Source organism: Rhipicephalus sanguineus, chromosome 8 (assembly GCF_013339695.2).
Source record: "Rhipicephalus sanguineus isolate Rsan-2018 chromosome 8, BIME_Rsan_1.4, whole genome shotgun sequence".
In the NCBI taxonomy this organism is placed as follows: Eukaryota; Metazoa; Arthropoda; class Arachnida; order Ixodida; family Ixodidae; genus Rhipicephalus; species Rhipicephalus sanguineus.
The window spans coordinates 31,844,345-31,861,615 of NC_051183.1; the positions used below are offsets into that span (position 1 = coordinate 31,844,345).

General features: G+C 46.7%; 1 protein-coding gene across 1 annotated transcript in view; it reads left to right on the plus strand.

Moving 5' to 3' along the window:
- Nucleotides 1-13,914, plus strand: part of LOC119401660 (T-complex protein 1 subunit beta) — a 42,258-nt gene extending 28,344 nt beyond the window's left edge. The window contains exons 9-11 of the mRNA XM_037668575.2: nucleotides 8,656-8,793; nucleotides 12,046-12,145; nucleotides 13,552-13,914. Of these exons, the coding sequence (XP_037524503.1) occupies nucleotides 8,656-8,793; nucleotides 12,046-12,145; nucleotides 13,552-13,721 (408 nt within the window). The 3' untranslated portion in view covers nucleotides 13,722-13,914. The remainder of the gene's footprint in view (nucleotides 1-8,655; nucleotides 8,794-12,045; nucleotides 12,146-13,551) is intronic.
- The last annotated feature ends 3,357 nt before the right edge of the window (nucleotides 13,915-17,271 follow it).

A 17,271-nucleotide genomic window follows, 5' to 3' on the forward strand; every position in this document is an offset into this window, starting at 1 on the left:
TCGCTTGCACTGTTCCTTCGACCTACCCTGAAGCTTTCCGCACCTCACATAGGTCAAAGGTGGGCTAATCCCAGACTAGGTCTGGGATTAGCCCACCTTTGACCAAGCGGCAATATCATGTGGCTAAGTCATGATGGCATGACAAATTTAGGCGATCTGTGATGTTATGGGGATTTTTCAAGACATTTTCTCTGAAAAAAGGTTGCCTTTTTTTCATTATAAACCCAATACAGTAAAAGCTCGCTAATTCGAATTTCTAGGGACCGGAAAAAATGTTCGAATTAACGGAATGTCCGAATTATTGAATGTTCGAAATAAACACAATAAATGCAAGAGTTTTTTCATCATGCCTTTACTTTACAAAGTAATTGCGGATGCTTGTCTGTTTTCGAGCAGAAATTCGCGCGGACGCAATTTCTCTGAGCCCTTCAAGGTGCTCAGCAGCTCGCATGCTCTCTGCAGTGCCAAAACAAAACTCTTCAAAGACGATGAGGACTTCCTTCACAGTACGAGGGGGCCATGTAGCTCATGGTGTGGCTGCTCTTCTTCAGGCTCTTCGTTCTCGGATTCGTCGCCATGCATCACTTCCTTCACGATTTGCTCATCAGTCAGAGAGCCGGCAGTGGCAATGCCATCATCAATGCTGATATAATCGTCGAGTGTCACTGCGTCAGGCATAACACTTCCGAAATCCTGCCAGTCATCGACACCGTCGTCCAGCAACACTTCGACCACTGCGGCATTGCTGGAGTCGGGTACAACAAAGCCACTGTGCCTGAAACAGTTGGCAATGGCGTGCGCAGGCGTGTTCTGCCACACATACGCATGAATGCTAACTGCGCTCAGAAGACTCACGTCGTATTGTTTGCTGACATCATGGCACAGGAGCAACTTCTTGTCGGGAGAGCCCATTTCTCAGGGCACGCAAAATTTTTACTTTGGTGGTGAAGTCCTTGGCCTCGTACTTGGGCCGCTTCGCCGGCGTTGCCATCAGCGGAGAGTGCGTTCACACGAGAAGTCAGCACAAAAGCGCCAGCAACGATCAAGCTAAAGGAGCCGTACTGAGTCGTTCCTCGATGAAACGGTGTTCAATGATGCAACACACCAACGAGAACAAAGCAACAAAATGGCACCGCCATACCCACACACGAAGAAAAGGCGTTCAACCAGTCACAAGTCAAGCCAAGTCGATAATTGATGTCCATGGCGATGCTGCGTTTGAGCTTCACTTTTGTTCCGAATTGTTCTTTTTTTGTTTTCGAGCCTCGCCAGCGGCCTGAAAATCACCGAATTATCCGATTTGCGGTCAAATCTGTCCAAAATAACGAGCGCCCGGTCCCGTAGAGTGATGCGTATACAGTCAAACCTCGTTACAACGAACACCACATAACTAACATTTCAAATTAACGAAGTTTTAAGAAATCCCGTGCCGGACTGCTTATAGCTTCAATGTAAAAATGTTTCACTACTACGAACTTCAGAATAACGAACATTTCAGAATAACGATCGTTATTTAATTCTCGTGTAATCTTAACAACACCTCAGTACTACGAACTTATATCCCGAAATGCGAGGATTCTTAGATTTCAGTGTATCGGTCATGGCAGTCGGAGCTGTAAGGTAGCAGACGACGCAGCGCGAAGAGCGGACGCCCTCCCGCAAAAACCTGAGATGGTGCGGGAGGAGAAAGATGCGGGCGAAGAATTTTTTTTTTTCCCCTCTGTTGCGGAGATGACAGCGCATCAGGTTTTGTAAAGGCCCAACCGCATGCATTGCACGCGACATTCGAGTGAAGGCGACTGTGACAAACGGGCTCCGTCGCGCTGTCGCGACGGCACCCACATGTTCGCGACAAAGTGTCACGGTTGCTCGATTGAAAACTATTACGTGCACGCAGGCAGATTACGAAAAAGAATTACAGAGTACAGTCGACATCCGATTTCCCGGACGCCCGAAATTCCGGACATGCCTGATTTCCCGGACTCATCTGTGGCACCGTCAAGTTCCCCGTAGAGTCAATGTATTAAAAAGTCCGAAATTCCGGACGCTTATAGCCTTCGCCATCTGATTTCCCGGACTTTTTACTGTTAACCGCCGACCCAAAGTCAACACCGACGCCGCCATTTTGGTTGTTTTCATATCCTTGAACCCACCATACTCGCATCGCAGGTGTGGCCAGCAGCACCGCGGCATCGCGCCGCGGCTGCCGTAACCTCGAAACCGCACGTGTCAATCCGTTGCCAGCCGTAGCTTAGCCAAGCCAAACCTCACTGTGTTCGTTCACGTGTTGTTTTGTCAGCTGTGCCAGCTCTGCGGTCGTGTCTGCAGTTAATCGTTTGCTGCTGCGCGCTACCTTCAGTGATCACGTTTCCCGACCTTCGGCATCCACCGAGTTCCTAGCTGTTTCGTGCTGCGCTTTTCGTCGAGCGGATTCGCCGTTTACAGCAATGGCACCGACTGCTCCTTCGTCTTCGTCCGCGCCTTCGAAGCGCACAAAGCCACCTCGTAGGCTCACGATGACGAACTGCCATCCGCGGACGTTGCCTTCGACGATCTGCGCGCTGGCGGCGTGTCGATTCCAGCCGAGATAACCCTTGAGGGCTTCGCCGACGCTGACAAAGACCTCGAGCTATGTGCGGAGTTGACCGATGACGAAATCATTCATCAAGTTACGGAGGATTCCGATGACTCCCACACCGAGAACGAAGAGCCAGCTCCTCACAGCCAACGAGCTCGGATTGACGCGAGCACTGATGACACTGTCATTGGTGTACAGCGGCAACATGACGTTGACTGAAATTGAGGCAGACATAATCGCGGGCAAGCGGACCGTGCAAAAGAAAATAAGCGACTTCTTTGCGCCCAAGTGCTGACCTATGAGGTAGTGCCGGCCACGTCGTACTTTTTTTATATATAAACGGCTCTTTTCAGAGCCACCTAAACGATGCATTGGCTGAATTGCAATGGGAATCTTGTACTCCGGCCGTGACCCTCTCCGTCAGCGAAAAATACCTACCAAAAAGGTGCGTTTTCACGTGCATTCGTTTTTCCGGACTGCCCGATTTTCCTGGCGTTTTCGCAGTCCCTTGAGGGTCCGGGAAATCAGACGTCGACTGTAGATGAATGACAACATGCCAAATTTATTATTGTCTTGTTTGAGATAAGGATGCCATAAAAGTGTTTCGGGACTATCTTTTTTCGCAATCTTATGTTTAACCGCGACAGTAGTATCTGCTGTGATCCCATGGGGCGCCCGGAAGCGTACGCTGCCTACGCTACGTTGCACTTTGCAAACTGCGTTATGTTGGGGTTAGTCCACGATGCGCATCTCGACAACGTTTCCTCTTGCTGTCATAGAACGTTTAAGAAAAGCCGCAGCGCCTCACATCGTTGCTTCGCAGGGAGAAGGGCTACCTCACACGATGACGATGTTGACATTGCAGCAAGCTACCACCAATGCAGCAAGCTACCACCGAAACATCAAAACGAACCGTCGATCAAAATTAACGACAAGATACGGCCGCTGCCTCACTCTCCGCGTGAGATGGGGCTGTAAAGAAGGTAGTCTATAAATTGTATTCCTTGAAGTACGCGCCGATTGGAAGCATCACGAGCAAATTTCAACCAAAGCAAGGGTCTGAGATGCTGCCATGTTGCCGGATATCGTCATGCTCACTTCCGGGCGACAAGTGATGTTTTCTGGCTTTCCAGAAACCTGCGACGCGACAAGCGACGGCGATGGATGGCCCTCCGCGACAGCAAATCCTGTCGGCCGTCGCTCAAAACTTGCGTGCATGCAGTTGGGCCTTAAAGGATTGCAGCGATGACATAAACGACGATGTGTCGTGTTGATCACAGATGCGTTGGACTACTTCAGGAAACTACGCATATTCACAGAAAGAAGCGGAACAGCGACCGAAGCGGCGCATAAAAATGGGGATGGTCTAGAATCGTTCGTGACGCAGTTTGTGCTGCACCCTTCAAAAAACGATCACAGACTATTTCAAATAAACGTGCCTTGTCTGACGTTCACGTGTGCATTGTTGTGAGAAACGAGTTCAAGGACGTACCGTTGCAAAGGTAGGACGTTTGCGTTACTGAAATTCTATTATGATAAATTTTTAGGCTTTCACTATAACGACCTTTCAGAATAACGAACATTTTTCTGCGGTCCCCTGAAGTTCATTATACCGAGATTTCACTGTATTTACAGGGACCAGATGACGTGTCCAAATTGACCGATTTTCTGAATTAACGAGAGTCGAATTAACGAGCTTTTACTGTACCAGCGTGCCCATTTGGCAGTTGTGTGAATTGTGCTCGTCTCTTTCTTTTTTTCTAATCGGCAACATAGCGCCCTGTAAGTTTTAATATGGTAACAATACGTTCAAGTGCATTTTTATTTTCAAACCCCGTAAATTGGGTGTGCATTAGATTCAAGGGTGCATTAGATTTAAGTGAATAGGGTAAATATCTGGTGGGAGTCATACAGCACAGGCTGTAACACTCCCAGGGTCAGATCTTTGTCGACATGGCAGCATGTCATTTTTTTTTATCTGGTAGCAATACATGCAGGTGCATTTATAATCCACGAAAATCAGGTGCACTTTAAATTTGTGCGTGCATTAGATTTGTGTAAATACGGTAATCTTCTTGTGAAAGTTGTTCATCACAGACTGTAACACTGCCAGGGTGAGATGTTCGTCAGTAAAGCAGCATGTCGTTTCTTTTTAATCTGGCAACAATACATTCAGGGAAATTTTATTTTGAACCTGCAAAAATTGACCTCGTTAGATTCGAGTAAATACGGTAATCTTCTTGTGGGTGTCGTACAGCCCGGACTGTGATGCTCCCATGTTCGGATCTTCGTCGAGATAGTGGCATTTCAGCTTTGTTTTTGTTAATGCGATAGCGTTAGAGAGCTCGTGTCCCTGAAATTCCGCCGTCGGCGTCGGTGTCGGCACCGTTGGTTTCCCATTGAGGATCGAACCCGGGCCGTTCGCGTGGCAAGCAGGTATCCTACTACAAAGCCACGATGTCACTGCAGCTGCTTCGGAAAAAAACACTACATAAATGCCATGTAGTGGAAGGAGTCTCCTTAACGCATTTTGTTCGACAGATGTCATGACGGAAACGAGCCCATTCGGCGATTTGTAGGCGCATTTGGGAGGCCATCAAACTACGTCGAAAAAGGCCGGGATAGTGCAGCCATCACCGCTAAAAGCACACACGAACTTTCAAACAGCTCTAAAAATGGACAACTATGTCCATCTAGCGGAAAACATGTGAAGCCAACGCCAGCTTTCCAGAGGAGGCGTTGATCAAGCAAACAATAAACGCTAGATAATGTGCTGCCATCTGTGAGTCATTGTGAGACTCTTCATGGCCTCCGAGATGGCAAGCGCGCGGCGTATATCTTGGAGGCCATGCGACTCTTGCTTTAGATCAAAAACCTGTATGTACCATTCGCGTGCGTGCGTGTTTGTTTCTGTGTGTGCGTGTGTGTAACAATACACATTAATAAGTATGCACTTAGTGGTTGAAGTGCGTACTAGGGGCCGGATTTCGCTATTGCGTTCAACTCTTAAAGGCGAAGCTTAAGGGTCCCCCAATTTTTTTGTTTTTTGATCTGGTAACAGTACATTCAGGTGCAAAGCAAAAGCCTTAGATGTCCTATGCGAATGTGACCTTCAGTAAACAGCCGACATTTGATACAGAAAGGCTCATATCCACCTGCATGCCTTCTGGCTCGAGGTGCGTGTGCTGCGCGTTTAGTACTTTGCTTTTGCGGTGTTAGCGGGACAAAGAGATATCGAAAGCGGTGGTTGCGTGGTACAGTAGAGCCTTGTTGATACGTTCCCAAAAAAAAAAATGCGGAAAATAAACGTACGATCCGAAGCCAGTAAAAATTGAGGCTGACAAGCCCATATTGAGGTGCAAGGGCAAAGACACCTATTTCTCAAAAAACATGGAGGGACTCTTCGATTTTCTAACTCCTGACATCTCGCTGGCAGCCAGAGGTCAGCCAGCTACTTCCGGTCCTGACCGGAAATAACGTGGTCATGTGTGTTGAAAATCGAACTCGGGGACAAAACCAGCGTAAACGTAAAGAAACGCTACCGCCGTGTCGGCAGACGAAACTTTGCGCCGCATGAGCGTCGGTTCTTTCTGCATTGCCGCTTGGAAATATGGGGCTAGGTTTGCCGAAGAGCAGAAGTGATATTCTCGAGCATATGCATTTGGGATACAATCACGTACGTTCGCAATATCACGCGCGACTCGCCTAGTCCACGAAAAGAACTGCCGCCCCGCTAAAGGCTTAACAAGCTCAACTCTTCGCAGTGCACGTAACAATCGCGGTACAACACGATATGCGAAATCTCGCGAAAGTGATAAGCGTCCCCGAAAGCGACAGCTGCTCTCGGCTATCACATACTACGTCGCACACTCACGCTGATCAGTTTGCGGTCTGTCTTAACTTGAGACATGCGGTGGTATGTTCGCCGCCACTCGTAATCGCACCGTCTTGCACGGCGGAACGGGCTTTAAAACATAATGCCCGTCGTAATGGCAACCGAAGGTGAAGTCCCCAAGCACCCACATTGCGATCCGTTGAGTCCTCACAAAGATGGCGTCATCGTCTCATTTTGGCGTCTGATAACCAGAAACAAATTTTTTCTGGCAGCTTCTGACGACCCGAAAAACGAACGCCGACTGGAATTGTGCCGTGCGGAGCAACCCGAAAACGAACGCGCTCCAGGAGAAAAGTGTGGGGGAAATTATCAGCCATGTTCACTGGGCACAATGGCGGCGTTGCTATGGTCATGTGTCACGGCGTGTTGTGCAGCGGCAGCGGCATGTGCGTCTCCGTAGGTCTTGTACCGAATCGTGGCTGACTGATCGGCGACAATTGAGCAAAGCATTGAAAGCGCAGAGGGGGGGAAAGGCACTGCAGAGAAGCTGCCGTTGCTGCTTCGGCGGGTGTCTGCCACTTCGCGCTTCACAAGTACATGAGAGGGCCCTTTTTGCACACCTGATTGGGAGCTTCTGAGTACAAAATGTGTCATATGACCGCAGTTTTCCGCGGCGCTGAACGTTGCTGTGGAATAGTATTTTCTGGGAACGTATTAACCGTAACGTATTACACACAGCTGTACTGGGTTATTTTTAACTTTCGCGATTTCGAGCGTAGTAGCCGGGAAATCGTACTAGGCGGGAACGTATCAACGAGGTTCTACTGTATAAAGCGCATGGCGAATAGCCACTGCAAATGTATTCGCCTTCGAGTTGTCTTAGGCGAATGCGGGTTGCCTCTCTGCCTGATTCTGAAGATGTGATTCTCGAATAGGCAGCGCAAAGGCAACGAACACGGACACAAAAAAAAGACGCAAACACAAGCGCTGTACTGCAACTGGTGATTTATTGTCGAAAGACCCGGCTTATGTATGTGAACCCGCGCATGCGCCCTCACAGCAGTGGATACGATGATGACCGAGGAAACCGCACAAATAAAGGCACAACAAAAAAATCAACAGAAAAAACGTGGTTCTGATAAAAAAATTTTTTTGCCACACAGTATGTGGTTACATACAAAGATATCGGCGCGCTTTTTCAGAGAACGCAACCGAGGGGCAACTGATACATTTATCTTTCCATTTGTCAATTTCTATGGCCTCGATTACCTCTCTGGTTTCCTTCTTACGTTCCTTGCGCACAATCTCCGTACCTGTTAAAGTGGGAGCACAGCCACAATCCCTACAATGCCCAGAATCTTTTGCTGCAAAGTGGCGGTTGTGTTCCGTTAGCCGTGTGTTTATGCACCTGCCCGTCTGACCAATGTACACCTTGTTACAGATCTGCGAAAGATAGGCCGGAAAGCCGGTGTCGACGTTGTGTTCTCGGCACCAGTGCGATTGTCGGGCCTGTGCAAAAAGGTCAATGACGCTAAGACGCACACGCAATCGTGTGAAATCAAGCACCGCAACCCCTACGTCGCATGCACAGAAGAGGTGATCTATAAGATCCCTCTGACCTGTAACAAGGTGTACATTGGTCAGACGGGCAGGTGCATAAACACACGGCTAACGGAACACAACCGCCACTTTGCAGCAAAAGATTCTGGGCATTTGGCCTTCCATTGTAGGGATTGTGGCTGTGCTCCCACTTTAACAGGTACGGAGATTGTGCGCAAGGAACGTAAGAAGGAAACCAGAGAGGTAATCGAGGCCATAGAAATTGACAAATGGAAAGATAAGTGTATCAGTTGCCCCTCGGTTGCGTTCTCTGAAAAAGCGCGCCGATATCTTTGTATGTAACCACATACTGTGTGGCAAAAAAATTTTTTTATCAGAACCACGTTTTTTCTGTTGATTTTTTTGTTGTGCCTTTATTTGTGCGGTTTCCTCGGTCATCATCGTATCCACTGCTGTGAGGGCGCATGCGCGGGTTCACATACATAAGCCGGGTCTTTCGACAATAAATCACCAGTTGCAGTACAGCGCTTGTGTTTGCGTCTTTTTTTGTGTCCGTGTTCGTTGCCTTTGCGCTGCCTATTCGAGAATCATGGCTCACCAACTAGCCCATCAGTACATTTTAAGCTGAAGATGTGTACCAGTATTTGGCCAGAAATATTGCCATTCCATTCTCGTGCCGCAGGTTGTGAAGGACAAGCGAGTGGTGTTTGGAGGCGGCAGCTCTGAGATGCTCATGTCGGCCGCGGTGTGCAAGCTGGCCGAGTCCACTGCTGGCAAGGAGTCGCTCGCCATGGAGGCATTCGCCAGGGCGCTCAGAAAGGTATGCTGCTTTTTCCAAAGTGTGCCTTTTAATTTAAGAGAGGAGGTGGAGGTTGATGGTAACTTTTATCTATATCTTGCCTTAGTTTGATAAAATTCAGATTTCTTCAGTTTCTTGAGCTGATATTGAATATCGAATTACACCTTGATATAACGAACACGGATAAACGAAATATTGGTTATAACGAAGTAAATGAAGAATAGGCTAGTCATAGATATAGTGTTACAAGTAAACGTTTATAACGAATTTTGGGATACAATGAAGTTATTTTCGGGGCAGATGTGACTTTGTTATAGTGAGGTTTGAGTGTATGGTTTAAATATGACAAGTAAATACATTTTGTAGTTCAATGAAACAATATAAATATATCTATTTAGCATAACATTGTTATTATCTCGTGGACGCAAGCTAGAATGCATCAGCAATAAAGTGCTGCAAGCAAATTTGAAATTGAACTGTAATTTGTTAACTTACAACACAATGAAGCTCAGTGTTAGCATACATATAATGAGGAACATTTAAAAGTAAAAAGTATTCACGTTGCCTTTTCTGCTTATGTACCTTCATGCTAAATTGTACCTCTAGTTGTCTTATGCCCAAATATATTGCTGCAGCAAGCAAGGAGAGTGGCGAAAAGCGGTGTTTTGACTAAATGTTTCATCTAGTCTGATGCAGTGAAACCTGAATAAAAACAGCGAACATTGAATCAAGAAACGTTGCATATCAGCGCAAAAATAGCCATAGATTCCCCGTAAATGTCATTTTCAGAAATTCTATTGTCACGATTGTATTGGCCTTCGAAGACTCCTCCATACATTTGAGCATTGTTACAGTAAAAGCTCGTTAATTGGACTCTCGTTAATTCGGAAAATCGGTTAATTCGGACACGTCATCTGGTCCCTGTAAATATACGCATCACTCTATTAGACTGGGCGCTCGTTATTTCGGACAGATTTGACCGCAAATCGGATAATTCGGCGACTTTCGGGCCGCTGGCGAGGCTCGAAAACGAAAAAAGAACAATTCGGAACAAAAGTGAAGCTCAAACGCAGCATCGCCATGGACATCAATTATCGACTTGGCTTCGATTGAGACTGTTTGAACGTCTTTTTTTCGCGTGCGGGTTTTGTTGCTTTGTTCCCGTTGGTGTGCTGCATCGTTGATCGCGATTTATCGAGGAACGTTTCAGTACAGCTCCTTTAGCTTGATCGTTGCTGGTGCTTTTGTGCTGACTTCTCGTGCGACCGCACTCTCCGCCAATGGCAACGCCGGCGAAGCGGCCCAAGTACGAGGCCAAGGACTTCACCACCAAAGTAGAAATTTTGCGTGCTCTGAATAACGGGCTCTCCCGACAAGAAGTGATGAAGAGTGATGAAAGGGGATCCTTCAATCGGCGGCAAGAAGCAAGGAACGAGTAACCGTACTTTTATCCGCCAACGTGACGGGAACAGAGCGCTTGCCGCTTCTCGTTATCGGAAAGGTTCAAAAGCCACGCTGCTTTAAGAACATCAACAATCTTCCCGTGGATTACCGTGCCAACCGAAAAGCGTGGATGACGGGTGAAACTTTTGCGGTACTGCAGACATCATGCGAGCTGCCGAGCACCTTGAAAGGCTCAGAAAAATTGTGTCCGCGCGAATTTCTGCTCGAAAACAGACACGCATCCGCGATTACTTTGTTAAGTAAAGGTATGTTGAAAAAACTCGTGCATTTATTGTTTATTTCGACCATTCGATAATTCGGACATTCGGTTAATTCGGACATTTTTTCCGGTCCCTAGAAATCCGAATTAACGAGCTTTTACTGTATTAGAAATTCCAAGAATGGAACCTTGGTCAAATAAAACAGTTTTGAACTAAGGAGAGCCTCTTTGAATCTAGTTCCTGATGACCTGTCAAGTACCACATTCTATTGTAGGCCTTGTGATGCATTGCTGGATGCCACTGTCTGCACCTGGAAAACAGGGAGAGCAGAAAGCGCTTGAGTGTTGTTTACAAGCAGTACCCGCGTAACTACATCGCTAGGTACCTCACTTCCCGATTCGGCACTTGCATGAACTTTAATACACACGTTCTAGGCTGCATTTGTAGTTGATTATTGTAATTGTGACGCTAATGTGTTCCCAGTAATGCAGTGTAACAGTCAAATTGTGTCACTCGAATGTTTTTGTCGGGAGTCCTTTGAGACCACTGTGCTGTATGCAGCTTATAGCAAGGTGAGCACACAGCAATGCTGGAGGAGATTAGGGGAGATTGTGAAGCAGAGTGCTAGTTGGCCGATTTGCATCTTGAAAACATTTAGCGCACAATAGACTAACTACACAGAGACAAGTGCCTTGTCCCGTCATCTGTCCGTGTTTTCAGCTACTCTGTGCTAAAATCATTTTCAAGAGGTAGGTATTACGTCTCCTCCTCTAGTTGAACCGGTCATGGGCAAGTGTGGGCAGTCATGGGCGCCTTGCGTTGACGGTGACGTTATCGAAGTGTTTTGAGACAACGTTAGATGTGAGCTAACGTAATTGAACTTTCTTCTGAAAGGTGGTCTGTAAGAGCAAGAAGCTGAAATTTTGAAGTAACCGCTGGGCAGTTGTCCGCTTTGGTGGAACAGTGGTTACGATGCTCACTGCTGACTCGAAGGTTACGGGTTCGATCCCGGTCACGGTGGCTGCATTTAAATGGAGGCGAAATGCTAGGGGCTCGTGTACTGTGCGATGTCAGTGCACGTTAACACCATATGGTCGATAATTCTGGAGCCCTCCACTATGGCGTGCCTCATAATCATATTGTTTTAGCACGTAAAACCCCATATGTTATTATTATTAACCGCTGGGCAGTTCTTAGAGTTCAAATTTATGCATGGGAGTTCTTCTTCTTTATTTTAGTTTTTCTCAAATTTATGGCAGTTCTTTCTTATTTGGATACATAAAGCTTTGCCATGACCAGCTGCGCACTTCAAATTGTCGATCAGCTGAAATTAGGAAATTTCTAAATATCGAAATTCTTGACAAAATGGCTTACTGGGCATATTGGTGATTGATGTTGTTTGCAAATACGAGCGCATAACTAAACGAGGAATATGAAAGGACAAGGACATGCACCTGTCTGTCTTTTTATAGCCCTTCATTAGTGTGCGCTCGTATTTCCAGGTAATTCTGCTGTAGTATTGGTTTGAAACCCTGTCACTCCTTCTGATACAAACATTTGCAGTGGCTCAAAGTGTACCAATGTCGTCGAAATTACGGCTTATTTTCAGATCCCGACGATCATCGCCGACAATGCTGGCTTTGATAGTGCCCAGCTAGTCTCAGAGCTGCGGGCAGCTCACTCGGAGGGCAAGAAGACGGCTGGCATCAGTAAGACCCTTTCCTGTACATGTAAGGTCAATGGGGGCAAAATACAAGAGCATTAAGGAAATATATATACAACCAAAGAAAGGATGAACACGGGAAATGGTGAAGAAGACGGGAAGCTTTTCTGTCTTCACCATTTCCCATGTTCGTCCCTTTTTGGCTTGATACATATTCCTTTAATGCAATGCACCAACCAGCCCAGCAACATGTTATAAGTACAACCTCAATGTAACAAATTATCTTTGATAATGAAGTAAACGGAGAGTATTGCTGCCCCAAAAACAGTGCGAGGAATTTAAATCTCTTAAAAGGATCACTTGCCTGTAATATGATTGGTTTTGTAATCCTGCAACCAAGTTCATCTCTCAGTAAATGGAACTCTTGTTAAGAGGGGAAGCGGGTCTTTGAGACTGAAAATCAGAAAAAAAAAGAATTTTTGAAAATGTTTTATTTGGATTCTGCTGCTACTGATGCATAACCTCGTCAATTTTCATGCGTCTTAGATCAGTATTTTAGCCGTGACAGCATTTTATGTGCCATCAGCGAGCGAAATTTTTAGCGATGAACGCGTAAAAAAACGGGCTTATTCAGCGCTGCGCTGTTGCCGTTCTACGTTCCCTACGGCAGCTATCTTGGTCGCATTCGAAAGAGCTGCGCTTTTTCTTGAATATCCCACCGCCCTTGTTTCCGTCCACTCAGAATTCACGTAGAAAATCCGCGCCAAAAAAAGGTCCCTCCACGTGAGCCTATTGGCACAGTGAGCCCACGAGACTAAATAACGCCTTCCGATTCGTCGGGCCTCCCGCACTGTCTGCTGCAGCGCATGCAAAGTGGCAAGTTGATGTCGCCGTAGTATAACTGTTGTTCTCGTCGATTTACGTCCGTAAAGTTCCAACCTGCGCAAGCTGGCTAGAAATTGGAGCAGGCGTTTTTGATCATCCTCAAAAAAGACTGCACGTTGCAGTGGCTTACTGGCACGGCGCCAAGTGAGCTAGACGAAGCGCGCCACAGCCGCCGGGAGTGAATTGGGCCTACACTCTTCGCCGCGTTTTGGAACTTTGATCGTGGCGAAGCAATATCGAAAGTTGCGCAGCGTTCATAAATTCGAAAAAAAAAAAAAAACGAGATCACAGCTCGGGTGCATCAGAAGCGCATCCAGCGTTTATGAAACGGCGCATATTCCAGTGAGGAAACGCGCGTCTGAATCAACCACAAAAGTACTAGTCAAGCTGTGCCCGATGGTGGACCTCTGCGGCCGTGTTGCATTGTCAACAACTGACCACAACGGGGTAATGAACACCAGGTCGTCAGAATCAACTAGTGCCCCGCTACGGCATGCTTCACAACCATATTGTGGTTTCGGCGTGCAAAACTATAGCACTGAACAAATTTTAACGATGACTTTGCAGACATGACAGAGGCAAAGGTGGACGACATGGCCAAGCTTGGCGTGACAGAGGCCTTCGTTGTGAAAAGACAGGTCCTGCTCAGTGCAGCCGAAGCTGCCGAGATGATCCTGCGAGTCGACAACATCATCAAGGCAGCACCCCGCGAACGTCACCCCGACAGGAGCCACTGAGCAAAAGCTTAAGCGGTGTTCTCGTTTTTTTTTTTTTTTTTTTTTTTTTTTTTTTTTCTGCACCACATGTAACTTAATGATGAGCCGAAGAAGTTTGTTTTTGTGAACATTTGTTTTGTTTCAGTTGCGGGATTCTTTTTTTTTTTTTTCGTTTCACGGCCTTCATCTCTTGTAATAAAAATGGAACTGCCTCGCAATGTGTTGTCTTTGACAGTGTAGCAGTTGGTTTTCAATTCATTGTGCCGGGAGCACTGCTTTACGTGCACGTTCTCCAGAACAAAGTTTCAGTGAAATATTACCAGGACAGCGTTAAACATGCATCACAGACTCGGTTTAACTTGGATGAACGGCCTTCTGAGAGGCCATCGCATACCGTTTAAGAATGCCCAACGGCGCCTACTTCAGTGTTTCAGAGCATAGCGCCACGCCAGCCAAAAACGGTTATGTTGCGGTGGTGAAGTGGGCGAAAATGGGACGCTCTACACAACCACCTGCAACAGCATGCGTTTCCAACCAACCGTCTGGCACATGCGCAGAGGGCTGCTGAAAACAACACGTGCTGTGGCCACAGATGCGTGCTCCTGCTTCGAGAGTTCTGTGCGCAAGATCATGGCAACTAAGAATTGTGACAGTGTTCATTGCTGTCGGACGCTATGAAAGTGCTTGTGGTAGCCAGGCTGTAGAAAGCTGTGACCGGGCTGCTGATAATAGCCTGTGCTTCATCGCACTCACACAATCGCACAGTTCACGTTGCAGACATGATATAGGCAAAAGGGGACAATGGCCAAGCTTGGTGTGACGAGGTGAACCTGCAACGTTTGCAGTTGCATAGCTGCATGTGTGAATCCTTGCACAGTTGAAGGCCACTTATGATGACAATGAGTTGTGGCATAGCGCAAAAGAACGCAACTGCAACATTTGCACCTACATAGCTGCACATGTGATCACTGGCTTAATAGAAGGCCAGTGTAAGTGCTGCAGTCAAGGCTGAGCTGCAATGGTGGGCAGCTTTATTGCACGCACATGTCACGGTTTCTATGCTTCAACACCTGGTGCAAAATCATGCACCATTTGCACCGACGTAGCACATCCTACACACGCCTACGTGGCACATACCTACATGATACATTGATTTACAGAAGGCCTCTCGATGCTGCTTGTGTTGGTCGACGAATTTAACACAGACATCTGTATGCCCACCCTTTACGCAATTCACGTGCATTACAGGTGGCGCAATACTAATCTATGTGCGGCTGCGTCATTCCACGCCAAATGTCCCAGCCATCTTGTCTACCATCGCCAATGTTTTAAAGAAAAATCGAGCTGATTTATTTCATTGAAAACAGTGAATTGCTAGAATATTTCAAAAAGGAAAAACCTTTCGGTCACATGGGAGTCTTCTGTCTCTTGCTGAATGTCTGAGTGATGTTTGTCGGCAAATTCATTTTGAGAGTATCATTGTAGAATATACGCATTGCACTGAAGTAGACTGGGCGAGTTGGTTGAATTGCATGGTATTCGAACAACAGCGGAAAAGACGGGACCAAAAAAAAGAAGACGTATGACGCGGCGTTGTGTCTTCTCTTTCATGGTCCCATCTTTTGCGCTGCTGTTAAATACCAAGCAAATGCACGTTTAATGCAGACATATACAAACCTTACTTGGGTATCTAGGTTGATACTGTGCTCTTACTCTCAATGCTTCACGGTTTGGCTGAAACTGCAACTTTTTTTTTGTCTTTGTATTGTCACACGTGCAAGTGTGGTCTCCCTAGTCTTGTGGCAACAACCGCAGTGACTGTTGCATGCACACGTTGTTTATTTACACATATCAGAAGCGATTTTCACCACATCACATAAAAAGCGTGATGCTAAGGCCCTCGTTTGAACAGAATACGCTTTATTCCAAGCGCCATCACTCACGAAGAGTAAGGCTGTAGTATACATTTTACACGTTTGTAAGAGTAATGCGTCTGAACATTTGTGCGGTGGGTAACCATTCACGATATGTCCAGTATTACATCGTACGGTGCCTCGGCAGTCTCATTAGTGCCTTCGTGGACACCTGCACAATAGAAAACAGGAGATAAAACAAGGTGTAAGAATGTTACCAAGATTTTATGGCGTAATTCATTCCAATGGTAAATATATCCCACATCTTTGTTCTCTGCAAAGCTTTTCGCTTAAAACCACTTGGGTTTGAGGAAAAGTCTCCAGCAGGGAAAAACTGACACGTGAAATGCTAAAAAGGGAGTCCTTATCAATTACACTATGAAAAAATGGAGTATTTGAAGATTATTTCTGCCACACGATTATAATCGTCAACTACTTCGCATACCAAGTTTTCTGGCGTTATCAACGCGGTCGCGGCACTTCTCGGTCACGAAAGGTGTGCGCGCTATCAGCGCGACATAGCAGTCCTGATAGGCAAGTGGTGAGAGCCAGGCTTTCAAGAAAGGAAACGCGAGCAAGCCCGACGACGATTATAGTTGCGTGGCAGAAATACTCCCGAAATACTCTATTTTTTGTCAGTGTTGTGACCAAAAGTACTCTTTATAGCACAATGCTACAAAGGGAGTTTTGTTTATTCCCTTGCAGCCTTTTGCTGCAAGGAAGTGGATGGTAATCTATTGTTCAAGCTTGCCACACGTTCATAGTACTATATTGCCTATTCAGTACTGCTTCGCTAGCCTTTTTGATAGTGATTTATTAGAATACCCCGTAATTTACGAGGTGGAATAACCATTTGGTGATAACTTCGCCCTACACTGTAAGTGTACAGTCTGATACAATGTTGAAGAGAACACGGGTGTGCATGCATGAATGAGCGCAGCCTTCATATATTTACATGAAGGGCGAGTCAATTTACGCTGTCTTGTTAGGCACTCGTGCAGTGTATCTGGACTGCATCCTCCAGCACTCGCAGCTGCGTTACTGTTTTGTCAGTTCCAGTGCTTGCCTTCCATTTCTTCTGTGATTGCAGTGCGGCGGTTTTAACATTTTGCTGAGTTCCAGTCCCCGAGACATGCTGTGCACTGTCCCTCCGAGATTCGACCACATACCACCCGATCTCGGGGAGGCATTTTTCATTGTTCACTTCATGCTTCACAGATTTGACAGAGCCCCAGCGTACAGTGGCGGATCCAGGGGGGGGGGGGGGCGATTGGGCGATCGCTCCCCCAAAACTATAAGCCAACCCAACCCCCCCCCCCCCGCTTTTCACCTCACCGAAGGCCATTTTTCAGAACGTAGAATTTTTTCAGGTGGTCGCTGTGTCCATCCCAATCCGAGACTAGGGAAGCACCCCTCACACAGCCCAGCGCTTTTGTTAAGAGCGAAACAGGCTTTCTAGAAAAGATTTCTTCTGCGTCCTGCATCTTTCAAATAGGCACCGACGAGCACAAGCCTCAACTATTTTGCTAAAGCAACTGCTGCCTTTATGGAAGCGAGCTAAAGTTTCCTCCCCACTCCCAGGGCCATCAGCTCTTCAGCAAAGCGAGGGGTCTTCAAATTCTCCCATCTTTTTCTCAGAGACAGGAGTCTGTTCTGTG